The sequence below is a fragment of the Scardinius erythrophthalmus genome, assembly GCF_964197995.2.
Source record: "Scardinius erythrophthalmus genome assembly, chromosome: 1".
NCBI lineage: Eukaryota > Metazoa > Chordata > Actinopteri > Cypriniformes > Leuciscidae > Scardinius > Scardinius erythrophthalmus.
Genome location: NC_138221.1, coordinates 522,976 through 541,624, shown reverse-complemented (window position 1 = coordinate 541,624; position 18,649 = coordinate 522,976). Strand labels below are relative to the sequence as shown.

Here is an 18,649-nt window from a genome sequence, read left to right as displayed (position 1 = left end):
AAGAGGCGAAACAGAGGAAGAGGAGTAAGGATGTGAGGTGGAAGAGGCGAAACAGAGGAAGAGGAGTAAGGATGTGTGGTGGAAGAGGTGAAACAGAGGAAGAGGAGTAAGGATGTGTGGTGGAAGAGGCGAAACAGAGGAAGAGGAGTAAGGATGAGTGGTGGAAGAGGCGAAACACAGGAAGAGGAGTAAGGATGTGTGGTGGAAGAGGTGAAACAGAGGAAGAGGAGTAAGGATGAGTGGTGGAAGAGGAAACAGAGGAAGAGGAGTAAGGATGCATGGTGGAAGAGGCGAAACAGAGGAAGAGGAGTAAGGATGTGTGGTGGAAGAGGCGAAACAGAGGAAGAGGAGTAAGGATGTCTGGTGGAAGAGGCGAAACAGAGGAAGAGGAGTAAGGATGAGTGGTGGAAGAGGAAACAGAGGAAGAGGAGTAAGGATGTGTGGCTGGAAGAGGTGAAACAGAGGAAGAGGAGTAAGGATGAGTGGTGGAAGAGGCGAAACAGAGGAAGAGGAGTAAGGATGTGTGGTGGAAGAGGTGAAACAGAGGAAGAGGAGTAAGGATGAGTGGTGGAAGAGGTGAAACAGAGGAAGAGGAGTAAGGATGAGTGGTGGAAGAGGCGAAACAGAGGAAGAGGAGTAAGGATGTGTGGTGGAAGAGGCGAAACAGAGGAAGAGGAGTAAGGATGTGTGGTGGAAGAGGCGAAACAGAGGAAGAGGAGTAAGGATGTGTGGTGGAAGAGGTGAAACAGAGGAAGAGGAGTAAGGATGTGTGGTGGAAGAGGCGAAACAGAGGAAGAGGAGTAAGGATGAGTGGTGGAAGAGGCGAAACAGAGGAAGAGGAGTAAGGATGTGTGGTGGAAGAGGCGAAACAGAGGAAGAGGAGTAAGGATGTGTGGTGGAAGAGGCGAAACAGAGGAAGAGGAGTAAGGATGTGTGGTGGAAGAGGCGAAACAGAGGAAGAGGAGTAAGGATGAGTGGTGGAAGAGGAAACAGAGGAAGAGGAGTAAGGATGAGTGGTGGAAGAGGCGAAACAGAGGAAGAGGAGTAAGGATGAGTGGTGGAAGAGGAAACAGAGGAAGAGGAGTAAGGATGAGTGGTGGAAGAGGAAACAGAGGAAGAGGAGTAAGGATGTGTGGTGGGAGAGGTGAAACAGAGGAAGAGGAGTAAGGATGAGTGGTGGAAGAGGCGAAACAGAGGAAGAGGAGTAAGGATGTGTGGTGGAAGAGGCGAAACAGAGGAAGAGGAGTAAGGATGAGTGGTGGAAGAGGAAACAGAGGAAGAGGAGTAAGGATGCGTGGTGGAAGAGGCGAAACAGAGGAAGAGGAGTAAGGATGAGTGGTGGAAGAGGAAACAGAGGAAGAGGAGTAAGGATGAGTGGTGGAAGAGGAAACAGAGGAAGAGGAGTAAGGATGTGTGGTGGGAGAGGTGAAACAGAGGAAGAGGAGTAAGGATGAGTGGTGGAAGAGGCGAAACAGAGGAAGAGGAGTAAGGATGTGTGGTGGGAGAGGTGAAACAGAGGAAGAGGAGTAAGGATGTGTGGTGGAAGAGGTGAAACAGAGGAAGAGGAGTAAGGATGTGTGGTGGAAGAGGCGAAACAGAGGAAGAGGAGTAAGGATGTGTGGTGGAAGAGGTGAAACAGAGGAAGAGGAGTAAGGATGTGTGGCTGGAAGAGGTGAAACAGAGGAAGAGGAGTAAGGATGAGTGGTGGAAGAGGCGAAACAGAGGAAGAGGAGTAAGGATGAGTGGTGGAAGAGGAAACAGAGGAAGAGGAGTAAGGATGTGTGGTGGAAGAGGAAACAGAGGAAGAGGAGTAAGGATGCGTGGTGGGAGAGGTGAAACAGAGGAAGAGGAGTAAGGATGAGTGGTGGAAGAGGCGAAACAGAGGAAGAGGAGTAAGGATGAGTGGTGGAAGAGGCGAAACAGAGGAAGAGGAGTAAGGATGTGTGGTGGAAGAGGCGAAACAGAGGAAGAGGAGTAAGGATGAGTGGTGGAAGAGGAAACAGAGGAAGAGGAGTAAGGATGAGTGGTGGAAGAGGAAACAGAGGAAGAGGAGTAAGGATGTGTGGTGGGAGAGGTGAAACAGAGGAAGAGGAGTAAGGATGCGTGGTGGAAGAGGCGAAACAGAGGAAGAGGAGTAAGGATGTGTGGTGGAAGAGGTGAAACAGAGGAAGAGGAGTAAGGATGCGTGGTGGAAGAGGCGAAACAGAGGAAGAGGAGTAAGGATGTGTGGTGGAAGAGGCGAAACAGAGGAAGAGGAGTAAGGATGAGTGGTGGAAGAGGAAACAGAGGAAGAGGAGTAAGGATGTGTGGTGGGAGAGGTGAAACAGAGGAAGAGGAGTAAGGATGAGTGGTGGAAGAGGCGAAACAGAGGAAGAGGAGTAAGGATGAGTGGTGGAAGAGGCGAAACAGAGGAAGAGGAGTAAGGATGAGTGGTGGAAGAGGAAACAGAGGAAGAGGTGTAAGGATGTGTGGTGGGAGAGGTGAAACAGAGGAAGAGGAGTAAGGATGTGTGGTGGGAGAGGTGAAACAGAGGAAGAGGAGTAAGGATGTGTGGTGGAAGAGGCGAAACAGAGGAAGAGGAGTAAGGATGTGTGGTGGAAGAGGCGAAACAGAGGAAGAGGAGTAAGGATGTGTGGTGGAAGAGGCGAAACAGAGGAAGAGGAGTAAGGATGTGTGATGGGAGAGGTGAAACAGAGGAAGAGGAGTAAGGATGTGTGGTGGGAGAGGTGAAACAGAGGAAGAGGAGTAAGGATGTGTGGTGGAAGAGGCGAAACAGAGGAAGAGGAGTAAGGATGTGTGGTGGAAGAGGCGAAACAGAGGAAGAGGAGTAAGGATGTGTGGTTGAAGAGGAAACAGAGGAAGAGGAGTAAGGATGCGTGGTGGAAGAGGCGAAACAGAGGAAGAGGAGTAAGGATGTGTGGTTGAAGAGGAAACAGAGGAAGAGGAGTAAGGATGTGTGGTGGAAGAGGCGAAACAGAGGAAGAGGAGTAAGGATGTGTGGTGGGAGAGGTGAAACAGAGGAAGAGGAGTAAGGATGAGTGGTTGAAGAGGAAACAGAGGAAGAGGAGTAAGGATGCGTGGTGGAAGAGGTGAAACAGAGGAAGAGGAGTAAGGATGCGTGGTGGAAGGATAAGAATAATATTGTATTTTTTTTTTTTTTGTCAGCCCATTAGTAACAGTGTAACTGTGAATCCTATCCAGTCTCTTTCAATCAATAACTCCCGTACAGTAGTGTGTAAATTTGTACTTTTGAAATGGATATATGGCATACAGAAGAAGCGCAGCTTTGAACATTTCAATACAGTAACTGTCCTCCAAACTTTAGCCATAGTTTACATAAGGTAATACTCACAGAGTGCAGTGTGTTATTGACCACATGACTAGGCATTTTGACCTTGATCTTGTTTGTGAACAATGACACAAGTGACATTCTGATGGCACTGATATGTTCACTGACATAAATACTTACTTTTGAGAGATGAACTAAAGATTTTAAGTAAGTTACAGGCTTTTGCATGTAATCCAATGTGTGGTGCTGTTTGTACGATTGTTTTGAGAATGCACATATTTCTTTGCAAATATTAAGGATGATTTGAGAAATGCAACAAAAGCCGTTCCCGGATGAGCCTGTGTTTCTGTTCTCAGAGGCTGTTATCTGGGAGTAGTATTCCACAGAGCCGTGTGATAAATTGATTGAATATTTAGTTTATTTTGTTTTGGGAGAGAAGTATTTTCTGATGTTTTTATATTTTGCCCATTACATCTCTCTCTGTCTCTCTGTCTCTCTTGAGTCTTTCACTGTGAGTTGTTGGTCCGTCTTGTTCAGTTTTGACAGAAAAAGTGTAAAAAGTGAAATGTCCCACACAAACGTAGAAAACACGGATTCCAGTACAGTTGATAAACTCAGACACATCTGATCACATTTTGTGTAATATTGTAAAATTCAGAATTCCAGTCATTCGTCTAATTTAATTTTGCAGTATTGATTAAAGGGACAATAAGTAACTTTTTAGGTATTTTATTATCTAAAATCAATATTTTTATTCATAAATATGTCCTCAATGGTGTCCAAATACCTCTGCCAATGATCTGACTTATCCTCGTAAACGAAGAATTTATTATCTTTATATACATAGGACGGGTAGGTCCACGGAGGCTTCCATGTAGTTCCGCCATCTTGAAAAACTATAATAGCAGAGAGGGACAAAAAGTACTAGGCCAACGCGTTTCCACAACGCGTTTTCGTTCAGAGCCCGCGTCAAGTGACTGAAACCAGCAGAAACGGAGCAGAGCAGTGAGAGGCGCTTTTGTCACTGCCCCGGCAAGTTTAAAAGGCTGCACTGCACGGTTAAGTCAAAGGATAACGAGTCCTCTTAGTCGAAAAACTCCACAATAAGACCGTAAAAGGAAACGTGATCGGAGATTACAAAAACAAGGGTTATTAGCTATAATGTCGGGATAGCTAATGCAGGAGAAAGCTTTCAAAAGAGACGCTGAAGTTGCCTGCTTTCTTCTCGACAGGTAAGTCAATGTTAAGGTCTTAATTACAGGCTTTTTATTTTTTTATTAGCCTATATAGACCAGCGTTTCCCAGCGGGAAACTGTGTAAAAAAAACAAATCTTTACCATCAATCTCGGATCGTCGGAACGGAAGTCTCTAATAACAACAAATAATGCGCACAAATTTATAATACAAATGCAAATCATAAGTTTTTGGCGTTGAATTGCGGAGGTTGCGCTTGCATGTGATTTTATTCCCGTGCCTCATTCCCAGTGCGTCCACATAAAGCTGCCTATTTTTCATTGATGCGCTTACAGTCAAATACACACGAATTGTCACAACGTCCGTCTTGCCGCGTATTCACATCGGTTGTGCTGCTGTCAACGCAACGCGTGCGATTAATATTTTTCAATTTAACACGTTAAAAATATTTAACGCAATTAAAGCAGCATTTTTTTCTGTCATCCTTTGGCTAGCGTTACATTATATAATCACGTTCTTCTTCATGCAAATGCTTCTAACCATGCAAGCGAGAAAATACAAAAGAGAATGCGCTGTCCTGTGATGCTGACACGACGCGCGCCAGACTCGACTTCTCTTTCGCGCTTTCGCTTTGAGTATCCTCATGAGAGCAGTCTTAAATTAGTTAAATAAAGTCTTAAATGAACGTTAAGAGTTGTGAGAAAATGGGACGCTTGTGGGATCCACATGTGACAGTGCAGCAGTGACATCAGAATCAAATAACACTTCATTCATAAAAAGATGCCATTAAACAATTATTTGAAATATACTGTCTTTATGATGTTTCTACATTAATTTGGAGATTTACTGTGAAATTATTAGGCTACATAAAATATAGTAAAAACAAGCTATCTTGTGCAATTATAACAAAATTATATATTATATAAAATTAAAAATGTTTAATTCATTCATTCATTTGTAACATGCATGAACGAAGAAAAAAAAAGGAACAGGAAGAAGAAAATCTTATGGTAGCCTACCTGTCATTTATTTGTGCACATCAAAAAAAAAAAAAAAAAATATAAAAAAACCAGCACATTTCAAAGTATAGTATCAAAGTAGTATCGTGACAACACTAGTGTAGGGTGCCACACATTTTTTTTAAATTTCAAAGGGTGCCTTGACTGAAAAAAGGTTGGGAAACACTGATATAGACAGTAGAACATAGTTAAAAGTTAAACAGGCTCTTTGATGAATAGCAGCTATTGAGTAAAGTAGAGATGGTCCTATAAACAAGGTTGTAAGTTTTGTTTGTTCAAAACTGTAACATTCGTTTGTTCGTTGTGTCAAGTTGTAGTTTGTTTGAAATAACAAACCAGTTCACCAGAAGGAAAACTCGACGAGGTGCTATTAGAAGACATCCTGTCAAAGCTTTTTGTTACATATCGCTTACCGTAGATGCAACGCGCATTTGAAAACGCGAGGCGCTGGAGAGCAAAATTAGTTTGATTGCAAAATACAAATTCACCACTAGATGGGAGTAATTCTTACTTACTGCCCCTTTAAATGACGTGTAACAGAGATTGTCACAAGCCTTATTTATGAAAATTGTTTGTGAAGACATTATGTAAAGTACGATTTAAAAAAAAAAAAGAGCCAGAGTTAAAGAATGTGTTTTTTCTCGCAGGTTTCTCTCTCCTCCATCATGTCCATCTGCGTTTACCGAGGTTTAGCTCCACCCTCTCAGGAAAAGCGGGTGTGGCTTTGTCCGCCAGCCCCGCCCTCAAACCACCGGCCCCGCCCCTCGCTCCCCCAGCTGTTGGCCGTGTGCCTGCTTCTGCTTCTACCAGCCGTCCAATCACGGCGCGATCGTGGCGGAGGGGGCGTGGCCCACTACATCCCATCATCAGTGGCCCAGTTCCCGCCCGTCTCCAAGCTTCTGCAGGGCCTGAGTATCGCAGTGGTGCTGGTGGGCAACTCCAGTGAGGTGGCGCTCGCCGGCACACGTGATAAGGACGACTTCGGCCACATGCCGCTAGCGCCCAGCGTGGAGATGCTCACCATGAACGAGACGGACCCCAAGAGCATCATCAAGAGCATCTGCGACCTGATGACGGAGCACTGGCTGCAGGGTGTAGTGTTCGGAGACGACACCGACCAGGAGGCCATCGCTCAGATCCTGGACTTCATCTCGGCACAGACGCACATCCCCATCCTGGGCGTCAAAGGAGGATCCTCCATGATCATGGCCGCTAAGGTACGCAACGCTCTTATGCTACGCTTTAAACAGAACCTATTAACGTTTATTCCGTATCCACCTTATTCCTGACTGCGTCTTGAATTATAGATGGCATTTCCGGTTTGAGGAACTTCCATTCAAAAAGACTGAAACGAATCATTCAAATCATAAGGTTGCCCTCAAGCCAGTCTCTTTTGAAGCCAACACTGAAGTGATTAAACTGCAGTTCATCGACTGGCCACTAGAGACAGGCTGAGAGACTCAATCCCATGTTAAAACGCCCAACTTTACAGCAGAAAAACACATGATCGCAGCCTGGTACAAAAAGTGGTTTTGGTCTATATATCTAATTTTACCCTTCATGACGACTGTGAGGGGAGCGTACATTTTTTATAACTCATCCGTTAAGCCTTAAGATTCTGCATAATTAGGGGTGTGGCCACCTGAGTGACAGCTGGATTGCCGCTGATGTCAATACTAGCTGTTTGTCTATTAGCGTCACGTCACCTCAGCTAATCCGCCTCGCCGCACATTTTCGTTTATCCGGAGGTGACGCACAGCCAAGATGGCGACGGCCGGCTCCGCCCACTTTGGGCTTCAGAAGCGCTCTTCAGAAACATGGTGACGTCACGCGCACTACGCCCATATTTAATAATACAGATATATATATATATATATTACTATAGTGATATTTAACTCGTCCGTTATTGCTGTGGAAAGAGTCATGCTTTTGGGGTTATTTCTGGTCTCTTGCTGATAGTACCTTGTTGATGCTTTTATACTTTTAAATATCCTTTAAATGTTCGATGAGTAGAATTATGTCATCTCATTGTACCCAGTTTTTATAAAAAACGTATTATTAATTTTTTTTTTTGTCTATGGAATTATTGCGTTCATAGAGCGAGCCTTTCACTGATTATTTACAGCTTGACGGAAGTTACACCCATGATTCAAGCAAAGTGTCATGGGGCGTATAGGAATAAGGTGGATAGTGATGAGTGAAACGCTTCTATAACAAGATCAAATGTGGGCGGGGCTTGATTGTGTCTGTGGGGAATTGATTGGATGATTGGATGGTTGTGGTTTGCTATTGGCTGATCTCATGTGAGTGACAGGTTGCCCCGCCCTCATCATCAGAGAAGAGAAGAGATGCTTCAAGAGGAACTTATTTTGATTCAAGATTATTAAAACAATAATGATGATGTGCACCACATCATTCAGAATAAACACTGCAATACTCCATAAAAAAGTCCATTTTGATTTCATGCATTCTGAAGAGGGGAGCACAGATGCATGATGGGGGAATGTGTGTGTGTGTGATGCTGAGCCGACAGACACACACATAGAGCGATCAGGTCCTCATGTAAGTGCTGTGAGTCAGATCTGTGCCCACGCTTTAAACGCCGGTGAAATCACACCGGATGAAGATGAAGATGAAGATGAAGATGAAGAGCGGCTCGCCCACGCTCAGCTGTCCAGATGCTCTAACTGCACACAACCTTTACAATGTCAGGGAAATAACAGCGTTAATGCTGCAAAATGCAACAATTATGAAACTATTTCTATAAGGCAGCTCTACAGAAGACAATAGTGATATTATTCAGCTCAACTCAGTTCAGTGTTTATTCACTAGAGTTTAAAGGTGACATATTATGCCCCTTTTCACAAGATGTAATATAAATCTCTGGTGTCCCCAGAATGTGTGTGTGAAACTTCAGCTCAAAATACCAGATCATTTATTACAGCTTGTCAAGTTTGCCCATTTTTGGGTGTGAGCAAAAACGCTCCGTTTTTGTGTGTGTCCCTTTAAATGCAAATGAGCTTTAGCTCCGCCTACGTTCAGAAGAGGGCGGAGTCTTTACACGAGCTTCAGAAACTCCGGCAATAACAGAACAGGCCAATCTCCCTCATCCAGAATCCCAGAATAACCAGTAGCGAGTGCAGCCTTACGGAGAGACTCAGGAAGAGCTTCAGAATGTTAGTGGAGACATTTCTGTAGTTGTTGTGGAGTTACACTGATCATCTCATCATCATGTTGAACTTCTCCACAAGTGTCCACAGTTCCTGAGGTGTTTATAAGACAGCGGTGACATGTTCTGGTCAATAGTGTTCAGTGCTCGTCTGTGCTCAACCACAGAACAGCTTCAGGCTCTGCTGGATCTTCTGCCATCATACGTCAGAAGGAGAGCGAAATCTGATCAGATTATTTTATGTCATGCTTGCAGATAAAGGCTCACCGGAACACAGTTACTGGGTTTCACTTTTCACGTTTTCACTTAAACACGGGAAGAGTCAGATGAGATTTCATGATATGTCCCCTTTAAGGGTCTGTTCATCCAAAAATGATCATTTACTCTTGTGACTTCAAAAACCTGTGTGACTTACTTTCTTCAGTGGAACTTAAAAGAAGTTATTTTGAGAAATGCTTGTGTAATGAAAGTCGATGGGGTCCAATGTTGTTTGATTCCCAATGTTCTTCAAAATATCTTCTTTTGTCTATAGGAGTGACCTATTTTTGGGGTGTACCGTCCCTTTAAGGTGGAATGAATGTGCTGAGAGATCCAGGCTGGTTAATGATGGTTTGTGTTGGTTTGTGCTTGCTTTGTCTGGTTTATCATGGTTTCTGATGGCCTGTACTGGTTTATGATGGTTTGTGCTGGTTTTGTGATGGTTTGTGCTGGTTTATGATGGTTTATGATGGTTTGTGCTGGTTATGTGATGGTTTGTGCTGGTTTTGTCTGGTTTATGATGGTTTGTGTTGGTTTGTGCTGGCTTGTACTGGTTTATGATGGTTTGTGCTGGTTTTGTGATGGTTTGTGCTGGTTTTGTCTGGTTTATGATGGTTTGTGCTGGTTTTGAGATGGTTTGTGCTGGTTTTGTCTGGTTTATGATGGTTTGTGCTGGTTTTGTGCTGGTTTTGTGCTGGTTTATGTTGGTTTGTGTTGGTTTATGATGGTTTGTGATGGTTTGTGCTGGTTTATGTTGGTTTGTGTTGGTTTATGATGGTATGTGCTGGTTTTGTGATGGTTTGCCTGTTTTATGATGGTTTGTGCTGGTTTATGATGGTTTGTGCTGGTTTGTGTAGGTTTGTACTGGTTTATGATGGTTTGTGCTGGTTTGGTCTGGCTGTTTGAGCGTGATCTTTTGTAAAAAATGCTTGGAAACACTGAGTCTTGTGAGATGGACCAGATGAAACCAGATTTGATGGTTGTTCTCAAGAGCTCTGTGATGTGCTGTGCCGACCGACAGGAGCCTGAGGGGTCAGAGGTCAGACGGGATGACCTTCAGCCCAGAGAGAGAGAGAGAATGAGTTGAGCTCTCTCTCTCTCTCTCTCTCTCTCTCTCTGTGCCCTGGTTTAGATAGTGTCAGTGTATCATGTGTGCTCCGCTTTAAAGACCAGAGAACTAGGACACATATTTAGGGCTCCTTCTCTTTCTCTCTCTGTCTCTCAGTCTCTCTCTCTCTCTCTGTCTTCTCATCTCTCCGTCTGTTCGTCTGTTTGTCCTTCCTCCGTCCTGCTCTCTGTTCCTGCTGTCTGCTGTTCATCACAGATACAGAGAGAGAGAGAGAGACGCTGAATGAGAGAATGAGTTGAGCTCGGTCAATTACCCAGAGTTCTGTGCCAAGATGCCTGCTGTCAGGACGCCACAATCTGTTACACACACAAACACACACACACACACACAGCAGTCATTGAGCAGAGGAAGTCATGTGACTGTTCCTGAAGTGTGTATGTTGTGTGATTGTGAACCGCAACACCTCAAGTTTAAGAGTTATGTTGGTGAAATGAAAACTGAAATAGATGTTTCAGGGCTGTATCGATAACTAGAACAATAACTATAGCGAAAACTATAACAATAAATGTATTGATAACTATAATGATAATAAGTCAAGTTACCTTCATTTCACGCTTTTAACAATATAGATTGTTTCAAAGCAGCTTTACAGTGATAACAGTGATCATTTTGATTGATTCACTTCTGTTGTAAAGATCATTAGTCATTACCTTAGGGGCCGCTAACACACACCGTTCTCACAGGAAACCCTCAACGCGCTCGAGAACACAAACCCTGAAATGAGTTTCAAGGTGCAAGCGTTATGATCTCTGCGTGAACTTCAAAAACGCAAATCTGTGAAAACGCTGACGGCGTGCGGATTACGTGTTCAGTCTATAAGTATGCGCGTTTGAATATATATGTGCGCAGGTGTAACCCCTCTCACCGGGTCCCCCACACCCCGCGGGTCTCGAACCCGGGTCTCCGGCATGAGAGTCAGGCGCTCTAACAAGGAGGCTAAAGAGCCTCTAGCGTCTGTTGCTAGAGCGCCTATTGAGATCAGAGGAGTGAGGTTTACTCGCACAGCGACTACTAGCTGGCCTCCGTTACACAGACGTGTGTCTTTCTTTACAAACTGACCTCAACAAATTACTTGACTGGCCTGAAAAATTCATAATACAGAATTTAAGAGTTATTTTGACAGCGTTTTATCTGTACAGAGGTGAAGGGAAGGAGAAGGAGGCCTTCATGGGGAGAGACTAGTGACACTTCAGAACTGTGTTATCGTCGTGTCCAGGCGCATGTCCTTCATCAGATCTGGAGTAAGTGTGTGTGTGTGTGTGTGTGTGTGTGTGTGTGTGTGTGTGTGTGTGTGTGTGTGTGTGTGTGTGTGTGTCCAGGCGCAGAAAGTCCAAAGTTTTGGTGCTAAATAGGAGAAGGATCTGCCGCCAGCAGTCGATTTAGATATTCTAGGTATCATTAACTGGCCGGAATTTTGAGATCGTAATAGACGTGACGGACTATAATGCGTTAAGAGCTCGCTCAAGTACTGCGGAGCTAAACCATTCAGTGCTTTGTAAGTAATCAGCAATATTTTAAAATGTATACAATGTTTAATAGGGAGCCAGTGCAGTTTTGACAGAACCGGGCTAATATGGTCATACTTCCTGGTTCTGGTAAGAACTCGAGCTGCTGCGTTTTGGACCAGCTGTAGTTTGTTTATTAAGCGTGCAGGGCAACCACCCAGTAGAGCATTACAATAATCTAGCCTTGAGGTCATGAACGCATGAACTAATTGTTCCGCATTTGTCAATGAGAGCATATGACGTAATTTAGATATATTTTTAAGATGGAAAAATGCAGTTTTACAGATACTAGACACGTGACTTTCAAATGAAAGATTGGTATCAAAGAGCACACCCAGGTTCCTAACCGACGACGAAGACTTAACAGAGCAGCCATCAAGTGTTAGACAGTATTCTAGATTATTACGTGAGGAAGTTTTTGTGTCTAATAATTAGAAACTCTGTTTTTTCAGAATTTAGAAGTAGGAAATTACAAGTCATCCAATTTTTTATATCCGCTATGCATTCCGTTAATTTTGTGAATTGATAAGTTTCGTTAGGTTTTGAAGAAATATAGAGCTGAGTATCATCGGCATAACAGTGAAAGCTAATTCCATGTTTCCTAATGATATCTCCTAAGGGTAGCATGTACAGAGTGAACAGCAGCGGTCCTAATACTGAGCCTTGTGGTACGCCATACTGAACTTGTGATCGATGAGACATCTCATCATTTACTGCTACAAACTGATAACAGTCAGATAAGTATGATTTAAACCATGCTAGTGCATTTCCTGTAATGCCAACATAATGTTCTAATCTATTTAAAAGAACGTTGTGGTCGATGGTGTCAAATGCAGCGCTAAGATCGAGTAACACTAATAGAGAGATACAACCACGATCGGATGATAAGAGCAAATCATTTGTGACTCTAACGGGAGCTGTTTTGGTACTATGGTACGGTCTAAATCCGGACTGGAAATCCTCGCAGATTTTCTTTCAAGAAAGGAACACAGTTGTGAGGATACTGCCTTTTCTAATATCTTTGACAGAAAAGGTAGATTCGAGATCAGCCTGTAATTGACTAATTCTGAAGGATCAAGTTGCGTTTTTTTAACAAGCGGTTTAATCAAAGCCAGCTTAAAGTTTTTTGGTACGTATCCTAGAGACAAAGATGAATTAATGATATTAAGAAGAGGATCTATGACCTCTGGAAGCATCTCTTTCAGTAGCTTAGTCGGTATAGGGTCTAACATACATGTTGTAGATTTAGATGATTTAACGAGTTTAGTAAATTCTTCCTCTCCTATAGCAACGAATGAATCAAATTTTCCCTCAGGGAGACTACAATGCACTGCCTGATGCGATACTGTAGTAGACGGTTGCATAGTTATAATTTTCTTTACTCAGCTAGACTCTCCCCTGTGAAGGCCTCATCGACACTGATCCTCAACAAACCCGTCTCCACACCGGTGTGACTCTGATCTTCAGCCAGATGGATTTTAAATCTGGTTTTATATTTTAAACCCTCACTCATCAGTGCGAGTTGTATGTTCGTGTTGGATGGTCTGCTTTGTCTATCCGTAGACACTGGCATGTTCTTATTTATAACACTATCCTGGGACTGCTTCCTTTATATCTGTAAAATGTGTAGGTAGTTATAGCCTTCGGCCTCAGGATTTTGTCTTATTGTCGGTTCCAGTGGTGTGGACTGAACTGGGAAAAAAGGCATTTAAATGTGCAGCTCCTTCTGCCTGGAATAATCTGCTAAACAAATTGCATCTCAGGGAGTTGGTTTCATTGGACAAGTGATTTTAAAAGACTTGGAGACGTTTGTAGATGCTTTGCATGAATTATGTATTGATTTGCTTATTTTATTTTTTTTAAATTTGCCTTTGTTTTCTGTATATATGCATGGATGTATGTTATTTGTTAAACCCACGTGAATTGTGTGTTGATAATCTTGGCCAGGACGCTCTTGCAAAAGAGATTTTTAATCTCAATCTGCTTTCTTCCCTGGTAAAATAAAGGTTATTATAATGGAACCAGATAATATTCAGATTGTTCCTATCCAATCTGACCTCTGACCTGTAATGCTGCCTGAATCATAATCTTTTAAGGCCTCTCTGTAAGTAATCGAGCTCTCCTTCCATGAAATGCGAAATACCTCTAGTTTTGTTTTCTTCCAGTTGCGCTCCATCTCTCTGGCTGCTCTCTTAAGGGCCCGAGTGTGCTCGTTGTACCACGGCGTTGGATTATTTTCTTTAATCTTCTTTAAGCACAAAGGAGCAACTGTGTCTAAAGTGCTGGAAAAGAGAGAGTTAAACGTTTCTGTTGTAATATCTAGTTCTTCTAAGCTATCCGGGATGCTGAGATGATGAAACTGATCAGGAAGATTATTAATAAAGCAATCTTTAGTAGCAGAAGTGATAGGTCTCACATATTTGAAACACGGAGTCGGCTTTGCAGCCTTGGCTAAATGAAGTTTACACGAGACTAGATAATGATCTGAGATTATCTATAACAATTCCATAATGATATGATAATGATAATGATCTATAAAAATATCTGTATCGATAACTATAACGATAACTATAACAATAACTGTATCAACAACTATAACGATAACTGTAACGATAACTAATAATAACTATAACAACAATTATAAGATAAACTATAACTACATTAGCATCCATACCAGTTAAAGATAACGTTCTGTTTATTCTCAGTTTTGTGGTCTGTCTCTTTAAATGCTGGAGCTCTTTAAAGCAGGACTGATTCTGATTGGCTGTCAGTGTTTTTATCGTTCACCAGCTGGAAAACATGGTTCTGAAAGTGATTCCAGCGATATATCGTTTCTCTGTGTTGTTATCATTATAGTTGTGCTGTGGACTCGCTATTCTTTTACATTTAGAATGATTTTTGTAACTATATCGTTCTGGTTCTGGTTGCTGGAGTGAACGGGCCTTAACTCAGGCTGTATGAGAGTCGAGCTTCACGCTTGTGCAGGGAATGGTAGGATTGATGACTGTGGGACATCAGAGCGGAGCAAGTGATAAAACGATTACATTTATGCAAATGAGGAGCAGCAAACGCAGTGATGTCTGGAGTTTCTGCTGGATTCACAGCGTTAATTCATCTTACACATTCCTTGCATTACAGTCGTTTATATGTGTGCAAAATCACTCTCCCATAATTCAGGAGCTTTTCAGTGTGTGTGTGTGTGTGTGTGTCAGGATAGTCAGAGAAGCACAGCTGCCAAAGCAGTGTGTAGCCACAGTGTGAAAGCGGAAGAACCGCTTGTGTGTGTGTGTGTGTGTGTGTGTGTGTGTGTGTGTGTGATGAGTAGCTGTTACACACATCACTCTCTATCTAAAATGACTTTATCTATCACTATATCATAGAGCATGTTTACATGCACACCAAAACGCTGAAAACTCACAAATAACAATAACCCGGTTTACATACAAACCCACTTTATTAATAATTCAGTTTATTTCCCGGCAGTGACGTCGAAACGTAATCAGTGGTGTATGACTCAGAGGAGTATTCCACATGTTTGTCTGTGGTTATGTTAAATAAAGCATTAACAACCGTTACAGAGACTTATTCTGTTGTTTTTTACAGTCATTATATGGTTTAAGATGTTACCATAAACATATGGATCAAATGTTCATTTTGTTTGTGCTGGGGCCAGTTGCATAAACATAGCCATTATGATCTTAAGATCTAGCATGAGCCACGAACTGCCAGCCTAACTTTTTCGGTATCAGATTACGCCAATCTACATTTTTATGTAACTAATTTTAAACAGTTATGAACAGTCTTAAATAAAAAAAAAATGTATGTTTAACCTGTAAGACAAGTCTAAGCGGTTTATGCAACCGGCTCCAGGTCTTAAAAAGTTCTTTAAAAGCCTTATTTGTGTTGCATAAACATGATCCCGATGTCATGTGATCACCTGCGGCCAATCACAGTCTCATATTGATTAAATACAATTTCTTAATGTTTACGAATCTGGTTTAGTCACTAATTGCGTCTCTAATGATCTCGTTAAAATGAGCCAAATATTTAATTAAAAAGGAGAGTTAGAACCAGGTCAGCTCTAATTAAGATATAATGACTAATTACATGTGCACGACTTTAATTAGAGAATCCACAGTATGTGTGACATAACATTACAAAACATAAGAGCCCGAGAGAAATGTGAAGTCTTTATGAACTTTAAACATAGAGCTGTGTGATAGTCCTTGTGAATCATACCTGTATTCTGTGACAGACTCTAGTAAAATCATGAAGAATATGATATGAATTTTAAACGGATAAAAACAGAAGGATTGGATTTGAAGACAAACTGGCTTTAGGACCCAGCGGAACTCACTGAATTAAATTATGTGCTTTAAATTATTAAATTATCTGGAAAAAGTGTTTAAATGACTATTTATTTATGAAATCTAGTCAAAAAAATCAACAACAACAAAAAAATTGCATTAAAAAATAGACAAAATTATGATCAAAATGAAAAAATAAGTTTTCTGGACAAAAAAAAAGAGGTGTAATTTTAGGGCTTGGGGAAACCAGCGAGGGAAAGATGTGTTGCAGGAGGCGAGGATGAATATGTGTGTGTGTGTGTGTGTGTGTGTGTGTGTGTGTGTGTGTGTGTGTGCGTGTGTGTGTGTGTGTGTGTGTGTGTGTGTGTGTGTGTGAGAGAGAGAGAGAGAGAGAGACAGGTGTGTGTGTGTCTCGACCTGTGTGAAACCACTGTTTCTGCCTGTGTGTGTGTCCTCATGAATGCATTAACAGATCTTCTGCCTGTGTGTGTGTGTGTGTGCAGGACGACAGCTCCATGTTCTTCCAGTTCGGTCCCTCCATCGAGCAGCAGGCGTCTGTTATTCTCAACATCATGGAGGAGTACGACTGGTACATCTTCTCCATCGTCACCACATACTACCCCGGGTACCAGGACTTCGTTACCAAGGTAACACACACACACACACACACACTTTAACCCTTTGAGTTAGTCAAAAACACACAAGGACAAGCATTGGGATAATAGAGTATCAGCATCACAGATTTTTGCGTTGGGACAGGATGAGGTTAGCATACACACAGCTGGTGGTTTGCTCAGGAGTGTGTAGGAATAATGTGTGAGAAGGACGCTTGCAACGTTCCAACCCCACATGTGACACTTCAGTGCAGTGTCCTTCACTTTGTGGGTGCATAAATGTAAATGTTTATTTGCAAAAGTACTGGTAATTGGTAATGGCACACTGTCTAACAGCAGGAGATGAAGTATTTAAACTCATCCGAAGCTCAAATCATGTCAGACATGTTCCTGTCCGTCTCCTCTGGGAATAAATGAGTACTGGTGTGTAGTTGAGTTCTGATCGGATAATGTCAGCCAAATCAACACTATCACTGAATGTGAAGTGTCTTTTACAGTTTTTCTCAATCGCTTCGGCACATTTTTCGAAACTCAGTTGTCAGAGCTGTTTGCATGAACATCAGGACTGTCCCGATATCCACCAGAGGGCACTATTGTCATTGCATCAAGGACTACATTACCCATAACCCATTGTTCTGATCATGCATGATTATCTACAGCTGTTTCTCATTAGCTTGTTTAGCCCAGCCGATGTGAACCCTGTTCCCTCAGCTGTTCATGCTGAAGTCTTGTGTAGTGGTGGGCAGATCGAGGCTTCGTGCAAATGTGCCGTATCGAAACAATCCCACACCTGTCTCCACAGTGACCCCTAGTGGTCAGAACAGATCTATTGCAAATTCTTTATTGAAAGTAAAATCTTTCAAATGCAATTACCTAATCATCTAATAAGATTATCAAGTGTCTATAGTGTCTTTTATCAATCGTCAGAGTTTGTTTTGTTTGTTCTATAAATGGCTCAGCTAAACAGGCCAATAAGAGACTATTAACATTTAATTATTATAGTAATAATGTTTAATTAAACTTACAGAGATCATCGCCCCCAGGGCTGGACAACCATTGAAATTTCGAAGTGTTTGGAAACAGTTATGATGTAATGAAGCCTTGTTTACTGAAATCACGTGACTCTGGCAGTTTGATACACTCTCTGAACCATTGACTCGGAACAAAAGATTCGTAAAGGTTTCGACGCTTCATGAAGTAGTGTTTTGAAATCACCCATCACTACCTAAATCTTTGTGTCTTCGACAAGAACTCTATTCCATGTCTGCAAAATGTAGTTATTCAAACAAAACATTTCATTCATGCTTCAAAACCTACAGTAGTCATTGTGTCAGTAAATCGGCCAATGGCACCAAAATAATAAAATTGTCATCATGTGAGTCACTTTGATCAAAATGGTTCGATGTGTGAAGTGGTCATAGCCGTGTATCGTGAATAAAACACAGCTATTGACCAATCAGAATCAAGGACTGGAACTAACCGTTTTATCATTGTACTTACTCTTTTTGCACACATGTGCCAAAACACATGCAATTTGCTTAAATCAAGGAAATTCAAATCCAAAGTGAATGAGAAACGAACTGTTCAGAGACCTCACTCAAGAATGCGATTGAGAAAAACTGTGAACACCAACTAACTAGTTCGCTCATATTGTGTGATCCACCAGATCCGCAGCACGATCGAGAACAGTTTCGTGGGCTGGGAGCTGGAGGAGGTGCTCCTGCTGGACATGTCTGTGGACGACGGAGACGCTAAGATCCAGAACCAGCTGAAGAAGCTGCAGAGCCCTGTGATCCTGCTCTACTCCACTAAAGAGGAGGCCAACGTGATCTTCGAGGTGGCTCATTCTGTCGGCCTGACGGGCTACGGCTACACCTGGATCGTGCCGTCTCTGGTGGCGGGAGACGCAGACCACATCCCGCCAGAGTTTCCCACAGGTGTGTGTGTGTGTGTGTGTGTGTGTGTGTGTGTGTGTGTCTCTCTGGTGGTGGGAGACGCAGACCACATCCCGCCAGAGTTTCCCACAGGTGTGTGTGTGTGTGTGTGTGTGTGTCTCTCTGGTGGTGGGAGACGCAGACCACATCCCGCCGGAGTTTCCCACAGGTGTGTGTGTGTGTGTGTGTGTGTCTCTGGTGGCGGGAGACGCAGACCACATCCTGTCGGAG

At 42.6% G+C, this 18,649-nt stretch overlaps 1 protein-coding gene across 1 annotated transcript in view; it reads left to right on the top strand.

Moving 5' to 3' along the window:
* Nucleotides 1-6,167: 6,167 nt before the first annotated feature.
* Nucleotides 6,168-18,649, top strand: part of grin2ba (glutamate receptor, ionotropic, N-methyl D-aspartate 2B-a) — a gene marked incomplete at both ends in the record, with an annotated part of 37,867 nt that continues 25,385 nt past the window's right edge. The window contains 4 exons of the mRNA XM_081368129.1: nt 6,168-6,719; nt 16,374-16,517; nt 18,151-18,378; nt 18,545-18,587. Coding sequence (XP_081224255.1) covers nt 6,168-6,719; nt 16,374-16,517; nt 18,151-18,378; nt 18,545-18,587 — 967 coding nt within the window. The remainder of the gene's footprint in view (nt 6,720-16,373; nt 16,518-18,150; nt 18,379-18,544; nt 18,588-18,649) is intronic.